General features: G+C 42.5%; 2 protein-coding genes across 4 annotated transcripts in view; one reads left to right on the forward strand and one right to left on the reverse strand.

Annotated features, from left to right (window-relative positions):
- Morc4 (MORC family CW-type zinc finger 4) overlaps nt 1-20,284 on the forward strand; it is an 88,608-nt gene that overhangs the window by 62,427 nt on the left and 5,897 nt on the right. The window lies entirely within an intron of this gene.
- On the reverse strand, nt 1,071-11,820 carry Cldn2 (claudin 2). The gene is made up of 2 exons (XM_074062642.1): nt 11,736-11,820; nt 1,071-3,882 (listed from the first exon to the last, which is right to left on the reverse strand). Exon 2 carries the CDS (start codon nt 3,698-3,700, stop codon nt 3,008-3,010), a length of 693 nt encoding a protein of 230 aa, XP_073918743.1. The 5' UTR covers nt 3,701-3,882; nt 11,736-11,820; the 3' UTR covers nt 1,071-3,007.

Raw genomic sequence — 20,284 nt, forward strand, 5'->3', positions numbered from 1 at the left:
CTAGATCTTAAAGTGCTTTGGCTGCCAGGTGGTTGGTCATCAGAGCCCATACCAGACAGCTGCCCACTCAGTACAGCAGAGTCAGCAAGGCAGCCCCATCTTTCAAGACCCCCAGACAAGCACTCTGGGGTTCCTGCTGCCAGGCCAGAGATGAGACTTCTTGTTATACTTCTCTCCAGAGACTCCTCTGTTTCCCTAACTTTCCCTCTAAATGGGCTTAGTTGAAGAGTTTTAGCCTCTACACCAAAGAAGGTCCACTTCAGAAGTGCAAGGGTAGTGTATAGTAACCAGATCCTACGTGCTGAGGCTTCCTAGCTGAATCTCATATGGTTCCATTATTATCAGTGTTGACTTATTAATTGAATTAGGTTTTGTTAATTCCCAATGAAGCCAATAATAGGCCCTTCAGAGTTAGGAGAATTAGAACTGAGGTGCTATGTCTTACTTAAATGGAAATATGGCATCCCCCTGGTGGGATAGTTGGCTGGACCCAGCATGGGAGAGGGGGCAGTTCCAGGTGGTACACTCGATGAATTGCTACTTTCCCAGATCTCTCCCTCTTGGGAGTCCAGGAGAACCTGCATGCCCCATGTTACCTTATTAACCATAAGTTATTTTCTTCAGGCTGCTTGGGAACCTCTGGCAGGCTCTTCCTATCATCAAGGTCCTTATTGGTGAGTCAAGAGACCAAGGAACTAAAACCAGCTGTGTGGCTCTAGGAAAATCTCTTTACTTATGTGGGCCTTAGTTCCCGTCTGACAAATGGAGATTATCAGATCTATTTCCCCTTCCAGATAATGGTATTCCAAGAATGAAAGGAATAAACACTTAACCGTTTAGTAAATAACTTAAATGAAATGATCATTATGAAAACGGAGGGGCACTGGTCAAGACAAAGAGGTTCCTTGGTGAGGGGTATTGTCATGCTTTCTAATTGTATCCAGTAAAATCTGGAATATTCTATCCACCCTTTGTGGAGAAAGGCCAGCTTCTACCCACCCCCCTCCTCTTACCCCAATTCCTTTCAGTCACATGTGCTTTGTATGGGCCCCTTTTAATCAATGAAACAGTTAATCATCAAGTGTTTATTGATCACCTATTATGTGCTCAGCACCATTACAGACAGGTATACAGACAGATCTAAGATACGTCACCTGCCCTTCCAGTGCTTATAATGAGCTTTTGAGATCCCACATAGGCATGCGCGCGCACACACACACACACACACACACAACACAAAATTATCAATCAAAAATTATGAATGATAAGCATCAATAAGCAATGTATACATTGAGGGTTGAAGAAGGGAGGAGTGAGATGGGGATGGAGTGGTCAGAAAAAGCTCAATGAAGGAGGTGATACTAAGCAAGTTCTCCATGCAGAGGGATGACTTGGCTAAAGGAAAAGGGCTTCCAGGTTAGAACAGCTTGAACATAGGCAAGGTGGAAATGTGAAAGGTGTATTAGAGGGACTCTGTGAATGGGCCCCTTTTGCTGTCACTGAGGTTTGGGGAGGTGTGCTGGATATCTTCAGAAGCTAGTCACATTAGGCTGCTGAGGAAAAATGCCTCTGGTTTATGACTCTTACTCCTACTCCAGGGGAAATGGACCTTCAAGGTGGAACTGTCTGCCTGGGAACAATTTTCTATTCTCCCACCTCAATTGCAATCTCAACCAGCATCTCAGCTATTGCTCAGATCATGGTCACAGCACCTTGGGCATGGATGTTCCACATTGAAGCCCTTGGGTCCCCTTAGGGGTATCGTCTGATGAGTGGCTGGATGGATGGTGAGGGGAAAAACAACAAGGGACCCATGTGGTTCTTTGGTCTGTCAGAGGCTCTGTTGTGCTCTGTGAACCTGATCTCAGCCTTTCACACTGATTTTCCATCAGTTCTGAAGACTCTTGGGGTGGGAGACTGCCTCTTTCTGGAACAGTAGAAACACTCACTGGAGCCATCACACATGCCCACCCAGCTTCTTAGATACAAAAGTTCTTATTTTTTCTTGGCCAGAGTCAAGGAGCAGTATCTTCTTTAGTCCTCCACAGCTCCCATGTTGTCATCTCCTAGCTAAGGGCCAGTTCTAGAAAAACTGGTTGATTGTCCCTAAGGAAACCATTGTCTAGGTCCCTCAGCCTTATAGTTTAGACAGGAGGCCAGACCAGGTACCCCAGAGGGAGGCAGAGGCTTCAGTGAAAGTTGGAATTGCACTTCTCAAGCAGTTCCTCAGTGGAGTCCAAGTCTGCTACTGCCTTGAGTTTTCAACCATATCTTCTTTTCTTGTGCTTTGCTCTAGCCATAGGCTCAGTCCCTGACCCACAAGTGTGAGGAAATTCTGGGAAGTGCCCTGGAAAATGGTCTGGTTTTTTTTGGTCCCAGACTGCCTTCCAGTCCTGCACCCAGTTGCTTTCTATTCCCTGAATATCGTGCAGTGGCTTTCTTTCAGTTCATGCACAAACCAGATTGGACACTCTGCAATCATAACAAGAGTGGGATGGAAGCTCCAGCGCCTGACCAACCCATTTCTTTGGAGGCTGGTTTGAGAAGGAGGTTAGAGCTATACTCAAAAAAAGCTACCGTTCCTTCTCCCTGTCCTCCAGAGCCAACCTCAACTACAGGGAGAGGATCTTTGATCACAGAGAGGGTCAGTCAATGGGATGTGATTAGTGGGTTTGGGGATGGATTCCCAGGTCAACCAAAAGGACAGGAAAGAGACTCTGGGGCCTGGCCAAAGGTGTGTGTGTGTGTGGAGTGGAGTTTAAGGGCATAGGGGCAAAGTGAGGGAAATAGAAAGGCTGGCTTGGCAAGTATCCTTGACAATTCAACCTGCCTGCTGTCATACCAGCTCCCATTTCTGCCTTCACTGGATTCAGAAGCCAAAGTCAGTCTATTCTCAGCAATACCTTCTGACATGATCCAGTGGCAATGTTCCTCACCTGTGGCTCTGGGGACACTGTCCACTAGTTTTCACAGACCCAGCCACCCCCCAGCTCTGGCCCCTAGTTCTTCACACATACCCTGTCAGGCTGTAAGAATTGAACTCACTCTTGGCTTTAGCTGGTTGACCAGGCCTTGGAGAGCTCCTAGTGGCAAAAGGCTGGGCCTGGTAGCCATCATAGTAGTTGGTGCGATTTCCCCGGGATGAACAGGAAAAGCAGAGGATGAATCCAGCTACCAGGGAGAACAGGGAGGAAATAATGCCCAAGTAAAGAGCCTCTCCAATCTCAAATTTCATGCTGTCAGGCACCAGTGGTGAGTAGAAGTCCCGCAGGATCCCATGAAGATTCCAGGCAACTGGGATGAAGCCTAGGAGGCCTCCAAGGATGAAGAAAACTCCACCCACTATAGCCACTCTGTCTTTGGCTCGGGATTCCTGGCAGAAGACTGTGCATCTCATGCCCACCACAGAGATAATGCAGGCCAGGGAGGAGATTGCACTGGATGTCACCATCATGGCCTGGGCAGCCTGGATGTCAGCAGGCAGGCCTAGAAGGGTGCTGTAGATGTCACACTGGGTGATGCCTGTGCTGTGTGTGGCACACTCCATCCAGAGGCCCTTGGAGAAGCCGACTGCTGTTACAATGCTGGCACCAACATAAGAACTTGTTCGCCAGCTAGGGAGCAGCATGGCAACCAATGTGCCCAACAGCCCCAGAAGGCCAAGGATGTAGCCCACAAGTTGTACGCCAAGAGAGGCCATGGCAGACCTCTCAGTAGAAGTATCTTCAGGGCCTGTTACTTTGTCTTCTGAATGCAGCTGTTGCTCCTTGGATCCCAGGCTCTAATCCCTCATTTCAAATTGTCTCTGTCGGGCTGACTTGTCTCCTCCTTACAAGTGTCTGTGGGTGGCCACAAGAAGGCTCAGAAAGGCATCTAGAAAACCTTAAAAAAAAGAATCCATAAACCAGATTAAATATTGACCAGAAGCTTATGAGAAACCAGAAAATGCTGGATGCCTTTTGACCTTTGTTATCTTTAGAAATAACACACAAGAAATAAAAAAAAAAAAACTTTGAAACTGGAGCCAAAATGTCATCACCTCCTGCGTAGGCGCATGCCTTAGGTTGGCAGTCAGACAAAGGCAGAGGCCAGACAGGTGGCTGCTTTCCGAGAAGGTAGTGATGGCAGTAGCAGTTTTGGTGATTGTGTTAATGCCACTGCTAGTCACCAAGCCTGCTGTTTAGCATATTGCCAAGCAACAGGGCCACATGGCCCCTAACTCACAGACTGAGGCCAAACTCCAGGGGACTGTATCAGGAGGAACAGGTCCTAGAATGTAGCCTTGGATTCCAGCTTGTTAGAAACTCCTTGAATCTCTAAGGGACTAGAGATTAGTGGCCTAGCCCTGGATCATCCTGCCCATGGTGAAAATCTGCTCCCAAACAGATTGGGGCAAGTGGCAAAGCTTTCTATTCACATTCTGAGAGTTCCGGTCCTCCAAACCTTGCCCAACTTCCTCTCTGCAGGCTAGCCCAAGTGCCCCTCCCTGCAATTCTAACACACCAGATATTTCCTGTCTGATCTCCTAACAGATGCTCCCATCATCAGCCTCCCAGATGATGTAGGAGGGCTCTAGAGAAAAGCTGTTTCAGATCCTAGAAGGAGCCTCAAGTTCCCTGGGCTATCTGTTAGGGACATCAGTATGGACAGACAAAAGGGAATAGAAGACTGTAAGCAACAGGCATCCAAGGCAATCCTTTGAAATCTCAGAAAGGTACAGGATTTTGCAGTGTTCAGCAAGTCCTTACTTTCTCCAAGGTTCAGGACACTAAAAATCAAGGGTACACCCACTCTCCCCATCTCCTACAAGACCCTCCATCTCACTAATCTTTTAACCCACTACAATCTGCCTGTTGCATTTTCACCTTCTTCAAAATTTCTCTTTCTCCACCCATTACTTAAATGGGAGTATTCCTTAGAGGTCCATTCTTTTGCCAATTAACACTCTGTCCCTGAGCAAACACACCCACCCCTCATGGCTTATTCTCCTGTCCAAGTACTAACCTGACCCCACCTTGCTTAGCTTCCAAAATCAGATGAGATTGGGCACATTCAGGATAGTATAGCCATAGACCCCATGGCTTAATCTATTACCCATCTGCTGGCATTCCCACATCTGGATTTCCAGTATAAAACCTCCTGATCTTCAAACACTGACAGAGGAATCTTCTAGTCAACATTTCTTGTTGGGGCTGGGCTGTGGCTTACACCTATAGTCTTAGCTACTTGAGAGGCAGCGATCAGGAGATTTTTTTTTTACATTTTTTATCATATTATTATTGTACTGGGGATGCATTGAGACAGTTACAAAAGTTCTTACAATCTATTATATTTGAATTCACTCTCTTCATCATTTTCCTTTATCCCACCTCCCCCAAGAAGTTTTTACATTTTTAAATGGCAACATTTTTATTTATTTATTTATTTATTTATTTATTTATTTATTTATTGGTGGCACTGGGTTTGAACTCAGGGCCCCACACTTGCTAGGCAGGCGCTTTTACTGCTTGAGCTACTCTGCTAGTGATCAGGAGGATCTTGATTTGAGGCCAGCCTGGGCAAAAAAGTTAGTGAGACATGGTGGCCTATGCCTGTGGTCACAGCTATGTGGGAGGCTGTAGGTAGGAGTATCTTGGTCTGAGACCAGGCCCCAGTTAACACTGTGAGACCCTACCTGAAAAATAACTAAAGCAAAAAAGAACTGGGGCATGGCTCGTGTGTTCCCTTATACCAGACCAAAATCCCCAAATCCTGGGAGTGATCCTTGACATTTTTCCCCTGTTTATTCCCTGCATCCTACAATTACTATGCCCCACCAGTTCTATCTCTTCAATATACCTCAAAGCCATGACTCCCTCTTTTTTTCTCCATCTCTGTAGCTACTTCCTAATACAGGGTTTCATCATTTTGTCTCACCTGGAAGCAACAGCTTCCTAACTGGTCTTACTTCCAATCTTGCCTCCTCCAATTCATTCTCCACACTGTTGCCAAGATAATCTTTGAACACATTAATCTCATCAAGTCACTACTCTAAATAAGACATTCCAATGGCTCCCAATTGGCTAAAAGGATAAAGTTCAAGCTTGTTTGTACTCCATGACCTCTCAAGCTTCACCTCTTTCCATTCCCCTCCTTATACTCTATACTCTTGCGGAACTAAATTACTCTCAGCTCCTCAATCATATCATGCAGTGTTTTAGCTATTCTTTGAGGAATACCCTGGATTCTTTTTTCTTTTGTGTAAGTAATGCTTTTTCATCCTTTCGGGCTCAGCTCAGATAACTCTTATTTTATCCTGGTGTCAAGTGCCCTTCTTCTATATTCTTATAGTATCTTGAATTTATTTACTTTCATCATCACAGTAATAATAATTACAATAGCTGGTCTTGTACTTTCCATCTTCTTGCCTCAGACTCCCTATCGGTGGGATAGTAGGCCTGTGTCACCATGCACAGCTATATCATGCTTCTTATGAAACCATTATAAGCACTTTACATGTGTTAACTCATTTAATTATCACAACTGCTTTGTGATATATACTAATAAACCCTGATCTATAGTAGATGAGGAAACTGAGGTAGAGGTATACTTTTTGCATTATATTGCAGTTTCCTGTTAAAACTCTTACTGTTCTCAGCTTGTGTATGAGCTATTTTTTTTTTCTTTTATTCATATGTGCATACAATGTTTGGGTCATTTCTCCCCCCTTCCCCCTGCCCCCTCCCTTACTCTCCTGCCCCCTCCTTCTCCCCCCTACCCCCTTGCTACCAGGCAGAAACTATTTTGCCCTTACCTCTAATTTTGTTGAAGAGAGAGTATAAGCAATAATAGGAAGGACCAAGGGATTTTGCTAGTTGAGATAAGGATAGCTATACAGGGAGTTGACTTGCATTGCTTTCCTGTAATAGCCAAGTTATGGAAACAGCCAAGATGCCCCACTACTGACGAATGGATTAAGAAAATGTGGTATTTATACACAATGCAATTTTATGCAGCCATGAAGAAGAATGAAATGTTATCATTCGCAAGTAAATGGATGGAACTGGAGAACATCATTCTGAGTGAGGTTAGCCTGGCCCAAAAGACCAAAAATCATATATTCTCCTTCATATGCGGACATTAGATCAAGGGCAAACACAACAAGGGGATTGGACTTTGATCACATGATAAAGTGAGAGCACACTTGGGAGGTATGAGGATAGGTAAGATACCCAAAAAACTAGATAGCATTTGTTGCCCTCAAAGCAGAGAAACTAATGCAGATACTTTAAAGCGACAGAGGCCAATAGGAGAAGGGGACCAGGAACTAGAGAAAAGGTTAGGTCAAGAAGAATTAATTTAGAAGGTAACACACATGTACAGGAAAGCAATGCAAGTCAATATACGATGGTGCATGAGCTACTTGAGGGAAGGAACTGTAATTTATATATATCTGTACCTCTTGTGCCTTACATAGTGCTTCATTCAGAGCAGGTGCTCAAAAATATCTTCTTAATGAATGGTAAAGGGCTCAAGAGGTTTGAGGGGCTCCATATGACTATATAATAGACTTTCTAAATGAGTTAGTAATACTGTAGTGTAAAGGTTACCAACATGCTACTGCATGTTGGGAAAGAAGATTGAGATGAAGGGGATCAGAGGAAGAGGTAGTAAATAGGGGAAAGGGAGATGGAGGAAAAGATACAGAGAAATATATATATGTATATATGTACATATATACACATATAGATATATTTACATACATATAGACATATACACATATACATGTATACATACATATAGACATATATATTCATTTGTTGAATATCTTTTCAATAAATTATAAGCAATTTGAGGGTAAAAAGCCTATATTAAACTTTTATTGTGCCTCCACAGCATTGGACACATGGTTGATAGTCAATACTATTCATTAGTGTCAAATATGACAATGTTAATGGTGATGCAAAGCAATGAAGAACAGGAGCCAATAAACATTTGATGAACTCTTTCAGTTATCAGTCGTGACACTGAACAAGTCCCTTCCTGACACTGGTTTTCTTCTTGCTCATGTGGGTACAATTGAGTCCTGATCATGACTGCACCTCTTAATTAGGCTTTCAATGCTGCTTCTCACTGGTAAGCATCTTCCCAGTGATGACTTTAAATATTTCCCACTCTTTTCCAAAATGCTTACCCTGCTTCCTCCCTATGCAGCTATTACTCTTTATCTTGATCATTGTTTTTGCAGTCAAGCTCCTTAAACAAGCCATTTAATTTTGATGTCTCTCTGCTTTGTCACCCTCCTGCTCACTTCTCAGCTCTCTGCAGCCTGGCTTCTGCCATTCACTCTTCACTGAGAATGTTCTCATCAAGGTTATCAATGATTTTCTTGTTCCTGCACCCAATGGTCATATCTCTTATCATCTCAGCTTGCCCCTCTCCTTCATAGAAGTGCCTTCTTCCTTGTTTTCTGTAGCACTACTTCCAATTTTTTTCCACCCCTCAACATGGTTCTTCTAGATATCCTTTATAAATTTCTCTTCTTCTGCTCACTATTATTTTTATTTATTTATTTATTGGTGGCACTGAAGTTTGAACTCAGGGCCTCACATATGCTAGGCAGGCATTCTTACCTCTTGAGCCACTCCACCAGCTCCAAGTGAGACTCAAAGTTGATTTTCTTTTCTGCCCACTATTTAAATCTATTTCCTCCTCTCAGGGTTTCATCTAGACTGCTCTTCTCATTCTCATGTGTGATCTCATTCTTGATTCCAGTGACTCCTAAATCCATACCTCTGCCACATCTCTCTCTCTCTCTCTCTTTCTCTCTCTCTCTCTCTCTCTCTCTCTCACACACACACACACACACACACACACACACACACACACATTTGATTTTTTTTTTTTATGTAGGCCAGGCTGGCCTCAAACTCATGATCCTCCTGCCTCAGTCTCTGGAAAGCTAGGATCACAGTATGCACCACAACACCTGGCTCAGATCTCTCTGTCTTGAACTCAAGGTTTGTATAGCCAACTGCTTTTGGAATGGCCCCCACCTAGATGTGTTAATAATACCTCAAACTCAACATTTGCAAAGTTGAAATCATCTGCCCTCTGCTTTCCCACCCTCAAACTACCCCTTATACAATGTTCTTTCTCTCAGTTCGCTATCTCAATGAAACCATCAACCATCTAATAACCCAGTCACCTTTGATTCCTCACCTTTTCTTGACATAATTATTGTGAAGTCCTATCAGGTCTAACTTCCAAATAAATGAATCTATCCACTACTCTCCATCTCCAATTTCACTGCTTCCCCCCGCCCCTGGAATCAATTATCTATCCAGGAGTCAAGAATCTTTCTAAAGTGAAAGTCAAATCATGACCATCCCCTTATTCTTTGCCATGTTTCAAAAGCTTCAGGAACTTCTAATTCCTTTCAGGATAAAGTTCAATCTCCCTATCCCAGAAAAGCCCTATATTGTCTGTTCTTCTCAGCCTTACTTCTTGCCATTAACTGCCAATTTCATGCCTTATGCTCCTACACACACACACATACAACACATGATCCAGCCATACCTGAGCACTTGTGTTTGTCTGAATCTGCCTTTATGTCTCTCTCCAAACCCTTGCCACCCACCACTTGCTTGGCTAGTTGTAAGTTATCCTTCAGAATTCATCTTCTTAAAACTGTCCTTGGGCCCTCCTCCACTTCCTAATCAGAATGGATTAAATACTTTTTTTTGTACCTTCTATCTAAATCTGAGTTTTTAGTGAAAGATGGTGAGCTATCTTGAAATTTTTATGGGGAAGTTCTCCTGAGTCCCAGAGGAGCAGCTTTTGCTTCACTCTTCCTGGGATGACGTCGGAAGAGTCGAGCTTCAGTTTCCCATTGGAATCAAAAGTACCCCCAAGAAGAGAACCTCTCCTCAAAGCCAGCCCTGACTCAGTAGGAATAAAGTAGGAAAGTATTTTGAGGAATGGGGAGAGCAGAGTCAAGAAAATGCCTCATTGAGAGTTGGAATCTTTAGAAAGTGATTTGGCATAGCTGAGAAGTTGCCAGAACTTATTCAAATGGGAGAAATGACTCCACAGGGGATTAGCTTCCAGCCAGGGTCAGGAAGACAAGCTAGACAAAATAGCAAGTGATTGGGTAGTGAACCATGCTAGACTCTGCTGTTCTTTGTTTGATGAGTACTATAGAGGTTAGGGAAGACGTAAGTTAGATAAAGGGTCCTGACCTGAATGTCAGAAGATGCAGTTTCTTGACTCAGTTCCACCTGGAACCTTTGCGAAGCAACCCCTAGCTTCTCAAAGCTAGGGATCCTAGTTTTCTCATCTCTAGGGTTTTGAATCTCAAATAAGGTAATGGGGGCAGGAGGGCATTTTTACAAATATGGAACACTGAAAAACTGCTATTAGAAGTAGAGAGCTTTAAAATAAACCTCTCTTTGAGGGATCCTAGAAGCCAAATGCTGGCTGTGCTGGAGGTACAGAGAACTCTAGACATTGCCATCTGAATTTGTCTTCCAGGAATGAGGCCAAAATACTCCATGGTCCAAAGGCTGGGGAAAAGTTTCACTTAGGATCCTTACCTAATCTTCCTTAGGGGAGGGATTGGAACTGCAGGAGAGGATTAGGAGGGTCAAGACTGACAGCAGCTCCTGACTTAACCCCTTTTCACCTGGATACTTGCCCTGATATTCTCCCCATCTTTTGTGCATAGTCTTTTTAAGGCACTCTCAAAAGACTAAGTGGAACAGGACAATTTGGGTTGTCTGGCTCAAAAAAGGACCTTCTAGAACTGATGAAAGCCGTCACAGGTCTCTTCTGTCAGATAGCCTCATTTCTCCATCCCTGGACCTCACAGCCCCTCAGAGGAATGGGAGACACTTGCCTCCCCTCCACACCCCACTCCCAGCTTCCACTGGCTCTAATAGGTAGCAAAAACATTTCCTTGAGATTCTCCTTTCTAGAAAACTTATCCTTGAAGTAATTCACCTTTCCTTCTGCTTAAGTTGCATGATGACTGTTCAGGGAATTGCAAGTGGATGGAGAGATTTTCTATTTGTTTTAAAAAGAAGTTGATTTTAGTCCTGATCATCAAAGTAAAGCATGCTTACTTTAGAACGCTTAAAAATACAGAAAGACAGAATTTGGAAAACAAAAATCAGCCACAATCCCCCCCAGCCGTAAGCACTGTGAATGTTTTGGCTTCAATTCCATTTTCAAGGAGAACATTTGAAGAGAAATAATGCTCCAGTCCAAACAAGGAATTTCTAATGACAGATTTCCAGACAAGTTAGGGAGAGTCATTGAAGGGCTTGAAGGGAAGACTTTATGCCTTCACACAGGAGTTCACCTTTGCTGCCTCCCTGAGCCCTCATGCCAAGGAGCACTTTGGAGCTTCCAGTCCTTCTCGGTCTCCCACAGTTGGGCAGAGGGTAAACTGTAGCTTCCTCCTGTGTTTACCCCAGTCCTTTTGTCTCAAAGGCACCAGCCAGAAATTATCAGAATTGAAAAATGCTTCTTCTGGCTCTGTACTTTCAAAGTCTGGAAACTTTGTGACAACTTCAAGGAAACAAATACCACCAACCCAAGTGCCATAGGAAGCACTCTTCATACCCTTCACTCAGTAACCCAAGGCAGCCTTGCCTGATTCCACTGTGGGCTCGGTTGACAACAACTAGGAAGGAAGAGTACCCATGTAGGTAAATTTAAAGGCCAGCTACTGAATCAGGAGGATTGATACTTACAGAGAAGTTCGTTCTTTTGCAGAGCCTCTGCTGAGGAGATGCACCTGGAGAGGGCGGAAGGGGTCCCGAGAAAGGGGGACCAGGTCTAAGGGGCCACAGGCTGAGGTGATAAAAGATTTCTAATTGTTAACTACAGCTTTGCAAAATCCATCTACAAATCTGAGCCTTATTACAGATGAGAATTAAACCCCTGGAGGCTGGGAAAGATTGAGGTACTTAAAAAAAAAAAAAAAGGTTTGGTGGGTTTTGTATTTTTCCTGTCAAAACTCCAGCTGGGCTTTTGTGTAGTGACCTCCTTGAGACCAGGAGAAACGTGGGGGAGAGGGGGACAAGGAGAAATTCATAACATTCCAACTTTAGGAGGAGGGTGAGGGAAGGGGAGGCTCTGTTATGCCCATTAGGTGTCCCTGGCTATGGGCCCTGAGGCCCAGCAGGAAGTAAGCCGCATAAACACAGCCCTAGTGAGCTAGTGCCCAAACAGCCCTACAGTGTAGCCCTGGACTGCCTATAGTTCCACATACTCTTCTACTCAGTTTGGCTCTTCAGCCAGCCCCCAGCTCTAACCCACCCCTAAGGCTGATCCCAAGGCTCAAAGGCAAACGTGTACTATAGATTCAGTTTCTGTGGGTTCAGAGAGAAAAACCTACAAGGTGGGACTGCCATGGCTGCCAAAATGGCAGACGTCCCACTTTTTAAAACCACATACAGCAAGCAGTACCATACACCATGTCGTTTAAGCCTCTCAAAAGTTCTGTGTAGTGTGGCAGTTAGGTTTCCTCTCCAAGTGGGACAAAAGCTTTCCACTACTAAAAAAAAGAAAAACACTAGGTGCTATTGAAAAGAATTCAAAGAATAAAGTATAAAGAAGCAAATAAAGGTCCTCCATAATGCTACCAGCCACAGATTATCATTGCTAACATTTTGATGTACTGCAGAAGACATTAATAGAAATATTTATTCCAAAATTGAACAATATTTTATATATAATATACATTATATATATTATAATTCTATTATATATATATAATTCTATAATCTATTACTTCCAAAAATGTATCATGGGCTTCTTCCAATATCAATTAGAAACCAGAGCTACATTATTCTTTTGTGACTGCATTGTATTATATTATAAAAAATATGATTTTTTTACATATGTTCTCCCTCATATGTGGACTTTAGATCTAAAACAAATGCAGTAATATTAGACTTGGGTCGCACGCTAAGGGGAGAACACATACAGGAGGAATAGGGAAAGGTAGGAAACCCAAAACTTGGAAGTGTTTGATGTCCCCACTGCAGAGGAGCTAATACAGTGACCTTAAAATGACAGAGGTCAATATGAGAAGGTGACCGGGAAGTAGTGAAGAGGTCAGATAGAGATGAATCAATTCACGTTGTAATACAATTGTACAAGGAAGCAATGCTAGGAATCTCTCTGTATAGCTATCCTTATCTCAACTAGCAGAAACGCTATGTCTTTCTTATTATTGCTTATGTCTTCTCTTCAACAATATTGGAGAAAAGGGCAGAACAGGTTCTGCCTAGAAGTGAGGTGGGTGGGGGGAGAGAGGGAGGGGGTGGGGAGCAGGGGGAGAAATGGCCCAATTTATGCACATATGAATAAATGAATAAAGAAAAATAAATAAATAAATATGATTTCTTTAACCATTAACAGATATTTTTGTTAATGCCTTTTTCATTATAAAATCTCTCATCTTCGAACCTAATACAGACAAATTCCTGGCAGAGAATTGCTAGATCAAAGAATGGGTATGCTTTAAAGGCTAACATAATGTATTACAAAATTAGGGAAGCTGTTACTATTACCAGGTGAGAAAACATAGGCCCAATGATATACAAGAATAAATTACCCAAAATCTCGAGTTGAACAGCAATAGACCTGTCATCTAGAGGTCTAGCCCAGTAAAATGTCCAGAGTACCACACTGACTGTCTCCCAAAGAGACAGTCATGTAGAAATGGTAAAGCCAGTGGCCACTTCATCGAACAGTGTTGTCAGTGCCAGGCACTGTATAGAAGGTTTTCATATACATCATCTCACTGAGCTAGTAAGAGCAGAGACAAGCCTGAGTGGTAGAAGTTTGACTCTGAATTATTATGCTTGATTTCCTTGTTCAAGCATGATCAAAGTAAACAGATTTGTTGCCTAGAGTGAATTTGGTGAAACAGATCAGAAACCATCCTCTTTCCTAAGGTGGCTCATCCCTACTTCACAGATACGAATGGGGCACTGCTACCCCAGCAGCACTCCTGAGCAGGAGTCTCTCCAGGATGCTCCCCCATGGCAGGTTGGAACAGGCTAAAAAGTAGCCATGCCTGAGCTCAGACCTGGGGAGTCTTTGGGCATGAAAACAAGCAAGGCTGAAGAAGCAGGAGGGGTACCAGGTTAATCCTCTAACTGGCTTTGTGACCTTAGGAAAATCTTTCTATATTCTTTCTTCAGGCCTCACCCAGCCAACAACCCAGCGTTCAGCTAGTGAATCTATCTCTAATGAAAGTATGTTGATGCATAGAAAATGTTGGTTGAAGACTGGGGTCATGATAGTGGAGCCTTATCACCTCACAGTGATTCTGTGAAATTGAGGATAGGAAAAGGCAGGATCTTAAGGGCAGGTGCCAGGGCGGATGAGGGCACGTTGTTGGCAGGATGTGGTTAACATATTGGCAAGCACTCAATGATTAGGTTCTAACAATGTTTCATACAGGTCGGTGCTGTCAGATCCTGGTGGACTCATGCCAAAGTGTATAACTCCTCAGGATTGACCTTGGGAGGTGCCTTAGTGATCATTCTTCTATGACCCTCCTGCTGAGATCTATCAAGCCTAGATAGGTGGAGGATGGAGAGGAGTCTGAAAGAAGAGAGGAAAGAATAGTAGCCTGAGAAGTATCTGATTGAGGAGAGGAGTGAGGTGAAGGAACAAAGAGAGGAAAAGAAGAATCTGGGAAGTGATGGACTGGGGAAGACAGCAGGGAATGAGGTGGAAGAGGGATGTTTGAGAAAGAAATCTAAGCAGTTTGTATAAAGCAAGTTCTTAAAGGACAGAGAGATTTGCTATGAAAAGAGATGTCTAGAAGGAAAAATAAGAGTGATTTGAGAGGAAAGGGAGTAGAGGAGTTAGTGTCTAGGGCAGAGAGAGGCTTAGATTTCATCCTGACAATTCCACAAAACCAAGACATTCTTGTTTTAGTCATTAATGACCCCGTGTCACTAAATCCAGTGACCACTTTTCAGTCTTGACTTCTTTTACCTCTATACAGTATTCAGTACCCTCACTTTTTCTCTCTTGGCCTCTGTGATACAATACTTCCCTGGTTTTCTCCTAGCTCTTGGACTACTTTTTCAATGGATCATCCTCCTTTGTCAGATCCTTATGAGTGTTTCTCAGAAGTAGAAAGTAAAATAGTGGTTTTTCTTTATTGTAGGAGTAGGACAATGGAAAGAAGATGGTTAAGGGAACTGGGATAGGAGGAATAACTTCTAATGTTCTATGTCACCATAGGGTAACTATGGCTGACAACAATTAACTGAATATTTCAAAATAACTGGTAGAGAGGATTTTGAGTGTTTCTCACACAAAGAAATGATAAATGTTTCAGGTGATGGATATATCAATTATCCTGATCTGATCATTACACATTGTATACATGCATTGAAATATCACACTGTACCCCATAAATATGCACAATCATTATGTGTCAAATAAATACTTAAAATATTTAAGGGGCTGGGGATGTAGTTCAGTGGTAGGGTGCTTGCCTAGTATGTGCAAGGCCCTGGGTCTCAGCCCCAGTCCAGAAAAAGAAATTTTTAATTTGTGTTTCTCAGGAGCTTGGCTCAGGTCCTGTTCCCTTCTCATTCTGAAAAGTCTCATTTATCTTCCCTGGTTTCAATTATTCTGTATAATCTGATGATTTCCAAATCATCAATTCAGCTCAGACTTCTCTGAATGTCAGACCTCTATGTACTAACATCTCCATTGAGATAGATCTTCAGTCTATACAACACGTTCGAAATTGTATCCTTTTTTTTTTGAGACAGGATCTCACTAGCCTCAAATTCACAATCCCCCTGCCTTTACCTCCTGATTGCTAGGATTACAGCTACATGCTACCACACCTGGCCCAAAATTGTATCCTTGAGTCCCATTTTCACAAAAACCAAGATGGAGAGAGGTCTGAAAGAAGAAAGGAAAGAATAGCGGTCTGAGAAAAACCACTATCTGGTTAAGGAGAAGTGTGAGTAGTAAAAGAACAGGGGAGGAAAAGAAGGGTCTGGAAAGTGATGGATTAGGGAAAAGAGCAGGGAAAGAAGTGGGAGAGGTCTTTTCTATTTGAAAAAAAATTGCTTAAGAAATCTCAGAGCTGGCCTTATTTCCACTTTTTTCTTTCTCTGATCCCCCATACCACATTTCACTTGACCTGTGGGTCTTTTCAATTCTACCTCCAGAATATAGCTTTTTAACTCCTCTACTAATTTCTACTCCTAATTCCACTATCAGCATCTCTTGCCTGGACACTGCAATAGCCTCTTGACTTTTCTACTTCCATTCTTGGCTTTCTACCCTGAAGTAGCTATGCATGACCAGGCCCCCACCTAGCTCTCTCTCCAAACTGCATTGGTGCTATTTTCCTTCTCACTCAATATGCCCCCCGCTGGTTCCTTTCTGCTGCTGAGACCTGCCATGCACCCTTTCAGCTCCAGGCATTTAAAAGTCCAATTCCTCTTCCTGAACTCTGACCCCTTCTTCAACTTTATCTGGAAAATTCCATAACATTCAGGTCTTAGCTTAAGAATTGATTCCATGATTCCCAATGCTCCTTAGTTGGACATGCCTCCTCTGTGCTCCCCAAGCACCTTGTTATGTTTGTTACCCACCCCATCCTCCTGGGATTTATATTGTTTGGTTTGGTTTTTGAGTCAGAGTCTTGCTACTCAGCCCATGCTGGACTCAAACTTACAATTCTCTTGTTTCAGCCTCTTGAGTGCTGTGATTACAGGCATGTGCCATCACACTGGCTCTCCTGGGTTTTAGTTGTGTGTCTTCTCCCCCACTAGACTGTGAATGCCCGAAGGGATTGGCTTTCGTGTATCATTTTCATCAGTCCATTTTAGTCAAATACAGTGAGTAGCATATAGTAGGTGCTCCACAGAATTGATGGAATTGAACTGAGAGGAGAGTGTGATGAGAAGAGAAACAGTATATCACTCGGGGAGGGTAGGACTCTGAGAGAAGAGGAAAGAGAGGCAAAACGATTCTGTAATGGAAAGATAGGTGGAGAAGAGGAGGTTTTTTGATGGGGAGTGGAGGAGAACCAAGGGAAGGGTCTGTGAAGATGTATGTGAAGAAAGAGAGAATAATGGCTTGAGAGGAAATGGATACAAAGCTGTAGGAGGAGAGGTGTGGAGCAAGTGGTTCTCAAGTCCCAATGCACAGACTTAAGAAGGAAGGAAGGAGGGCTGGGGTCATGGTTCAAGTGGTAGCTTACCTGCCTGCCTAGCAAGGAGGAGGCCCTGAATTCAAACCCCATTAACACCAAAAAAGAAGAAAGAAAGAATGGAGAAACGAATAAAAGAAAAGGAAGGAAGAGAGGGAGGGAAGAAGAAAAGAAACAGAAAGAAAAAGAAGGAAGGAGGAGAGTGGTGAAGGAATCACCAATTTGTGGAAACTAAGACCAGTCTTCAAATTATATAATTTTTTTAAATTTAAAGAAATATCTGTAATTCCATGCTTATTCTTTGAATACTTAGGATTATAGTTTTCTTCTGTAAAAATAAGTAGTATTTTTAGGTCTCTAATTATAAAAATGAAATTTTGGCAATCACATGTCAATTCTTCCTGATTTTTAAAAGTTTTGAAATTGCACTGGTCCATGAAATCCCAAAGAGAAGAGAGTTTTGGGAGGAGAATATTCTACATCAAAAGGTCTCAAATTTTGGGGTCTTGGGATCACTTATATTTTCCAAAACAAAAAAGGCAAGAAAAGTGGGATATTATATTTTCACAAATCTCTTTAATAACTGGCTGACTAAAAGATAGCTGGATTCTTATACTGGCTCTTGAAAACAAGCTGTTACAGTATATATGTTGTTTTAGGTTGAAACTCCAGCTTTACAAAAGTAGTTGGGAAACATTTTTAGGAAGAGTTCTAGGACTCTCACTTGTGTGTAAATTTCCTCTCCTTTGAGAATGGTCATTTATAATGAGATATTCTCATGATTATGTTATATGTTAAAGAAAAATTATGTAGGCGGTCCTAATTTAATCACAAGCGCTCTTTAAAAAAAGGTTTTCTAGTGATAGAAAAGGAAGTCAGATTCACTGTGAGAAATATTTGGTGTGTCACTGATGGTTTGAAAATGCAGGAGGCCACCTGAGAAAGAGTGTGTGGGCAGTCTCTAGGAGGAGAGGGCAACCTTTGGATGTCAGCCAAAAGGCAACAAGGACCTCAGACCCATTCCCAGAAGGAACTGCATTCTTCTAACAATCTTGGAAGGGGATTTTTTACTGAGAGCCTCCAGATAAGAGCTCAGCCTAGCTGACAACTTGACTTCTGCCTTGTGAGACCCTAAGCAAAGAACATAGGTGAAGTCATCTGGACTTCTGACCTACATAACTGTGAGATAATGAGTATTGTATTATGTTGTTAAGTCTGCAATGATTTGTTATAGCAGCAATAGAAAGCTAATAAATTGTGTGGGATTCTTCTTGATAACTATACCTAAACTTCACAAATGGTAGTTTCTTAATACTTATTTGCAGTGTTGAAACTAAAACCATATCAATGAACCTTTTGTACTCTGTAACAAATCCATTGGATTATCTTGCACTTTGAATAGATCCATTATCCATGAATGATTTTGTAATATCATACATTAGTCATTTGGAAAATATCAATACAGTCAGTTAAGCAGATCTTCTGATTGTTGACTCACTTCATGATTATACAATATCATGCTCATTAATATCACTACTAATCTTACTTTTAAAAAGGTCTTTAAGGGTGTTGGGAAGCTCTCAAGCTCATAGTGGCAGATACAGGTTTTCCCAAATTGTGCTTTTACTTGAAGGCTTAAATTTTATGATTGAGAACAAATGCTATCAGTTGTTTTCCTTGAGGTGACAGAATCACTTTGTTCATTTTCAACAAAATATTGGTCAAATACCCAAGCTGAATAACCATAGGTCATCTGTCAATTTCAAATAAGAAAAGTGTTTCTTGCAAAGTTGGCTGGGTTAGCTTGAAATTCAGTGCCACAAGTGATGTTCTTCATGACAGCCATCATACTTCAGTATGTGGTAGAAGTGCTCCCTTTCTATTTTGTTGCATAGATTATTAAAAAGACATCCAAAGAGTTTATACAGGATAAAAATTAATTTTTCCCTAAGCTATTTTTAAGTGAAACTGACATTTCCTCTACCAGCAGTAAGTACTTTGGAGATGAAGAATAGCACGAGTAACATGCACATTGCCTTGGCATCCACATTACTTTTAATTCTTCAGGTTCAAATCAGCACAGACAAAAGGGCAAACAATGGCTTAGTATTATCATGAATGTAGACTGAACCCACACACATACACTGAATCTTAGAGGCCCCTGAGTTCTTTGGACCACACTCGTAGGACTGCTGGTCTAGGCCGAGACTTAGGGAGGGTGAGGCAAAATTTTAGTCATGCTTAGAAATGTTCTGTTAGTAGAGGAGGCAGTAGGGAACAAGAGGAGAGAATTTCTAGTTTCCTTCCCCCAAGAACCTGTGCTGTGCCTCTTCCTATTTCTGACCTGCTTTGTTCTTGATCTATCCCAGCCACATCAATTGCTACCCTCTAAAGCTGCCCTCATCCTGAGATCTTGAATGTTCTGTCGTACAAGACCAAAACACTAACAGAAGATCTTGTTCTGGCCCAGATACCTATTATTGCTGTTTGCCATTTACCCAGGAGCCCCTTGACTCTGCTAGACTAAATCTATTTGTCTTCTCAGACCAACTACCCTATATCAAACACCATTCCATTCACATGGAATGAGCATGTGCTATGTACCCAGTCCTGTGCCAGGTGCTAATGGGAGGTAGTTAGGTATGAGTTAGCCACAGTTCCTTCCTGGATCATCACTAATAGACAGGCTTGTTTCACATCTGCAAAGGTGATGGACGACATGGCTAGCACCCCTTTATGGGAGGGTAGCTCAGATGAGCTACCTCTGGTAGGAGGCAAATGTTAGCGTGGCTTGGAGCCTCCTTGGAGTAAGTGGTTTCATCAGGACATAAAAGGAGAGGTAGAAGTAATGTTATGGGGAGGAGGTAAGGAGTCTAGACATGTACAGGCAAAGAGTAGTAACAAGTTTCTTGGGAGTGAGAAGAGCTATGTGGAGGTGAAGGTGAGGCCAACAGTACAGGGAAAATTTGTGAGTGCTTGATTAATTCCTGTCAGTCATGAGTTGACACTGCAGGTGTGTGAGCAGGATGGAAGCCGTTTTTAGGAAACTCAATCTGGCCCAATATGCAGAAAACATCTGAAAGTGTGGGGGAC

The sequence above is a fragment of the Castor canadensis genome, chromosome X, assembly GCF_047511655.1.
Source record: "Castor canadensis chromosome X, mCasCan1.hap1v2, whole genome shotgun sequence".
NCBI lineage: Eukaryota > Metazoa > Chordata > Mammalia > Rodentia > Castoridae > Castor > Castor canadensis.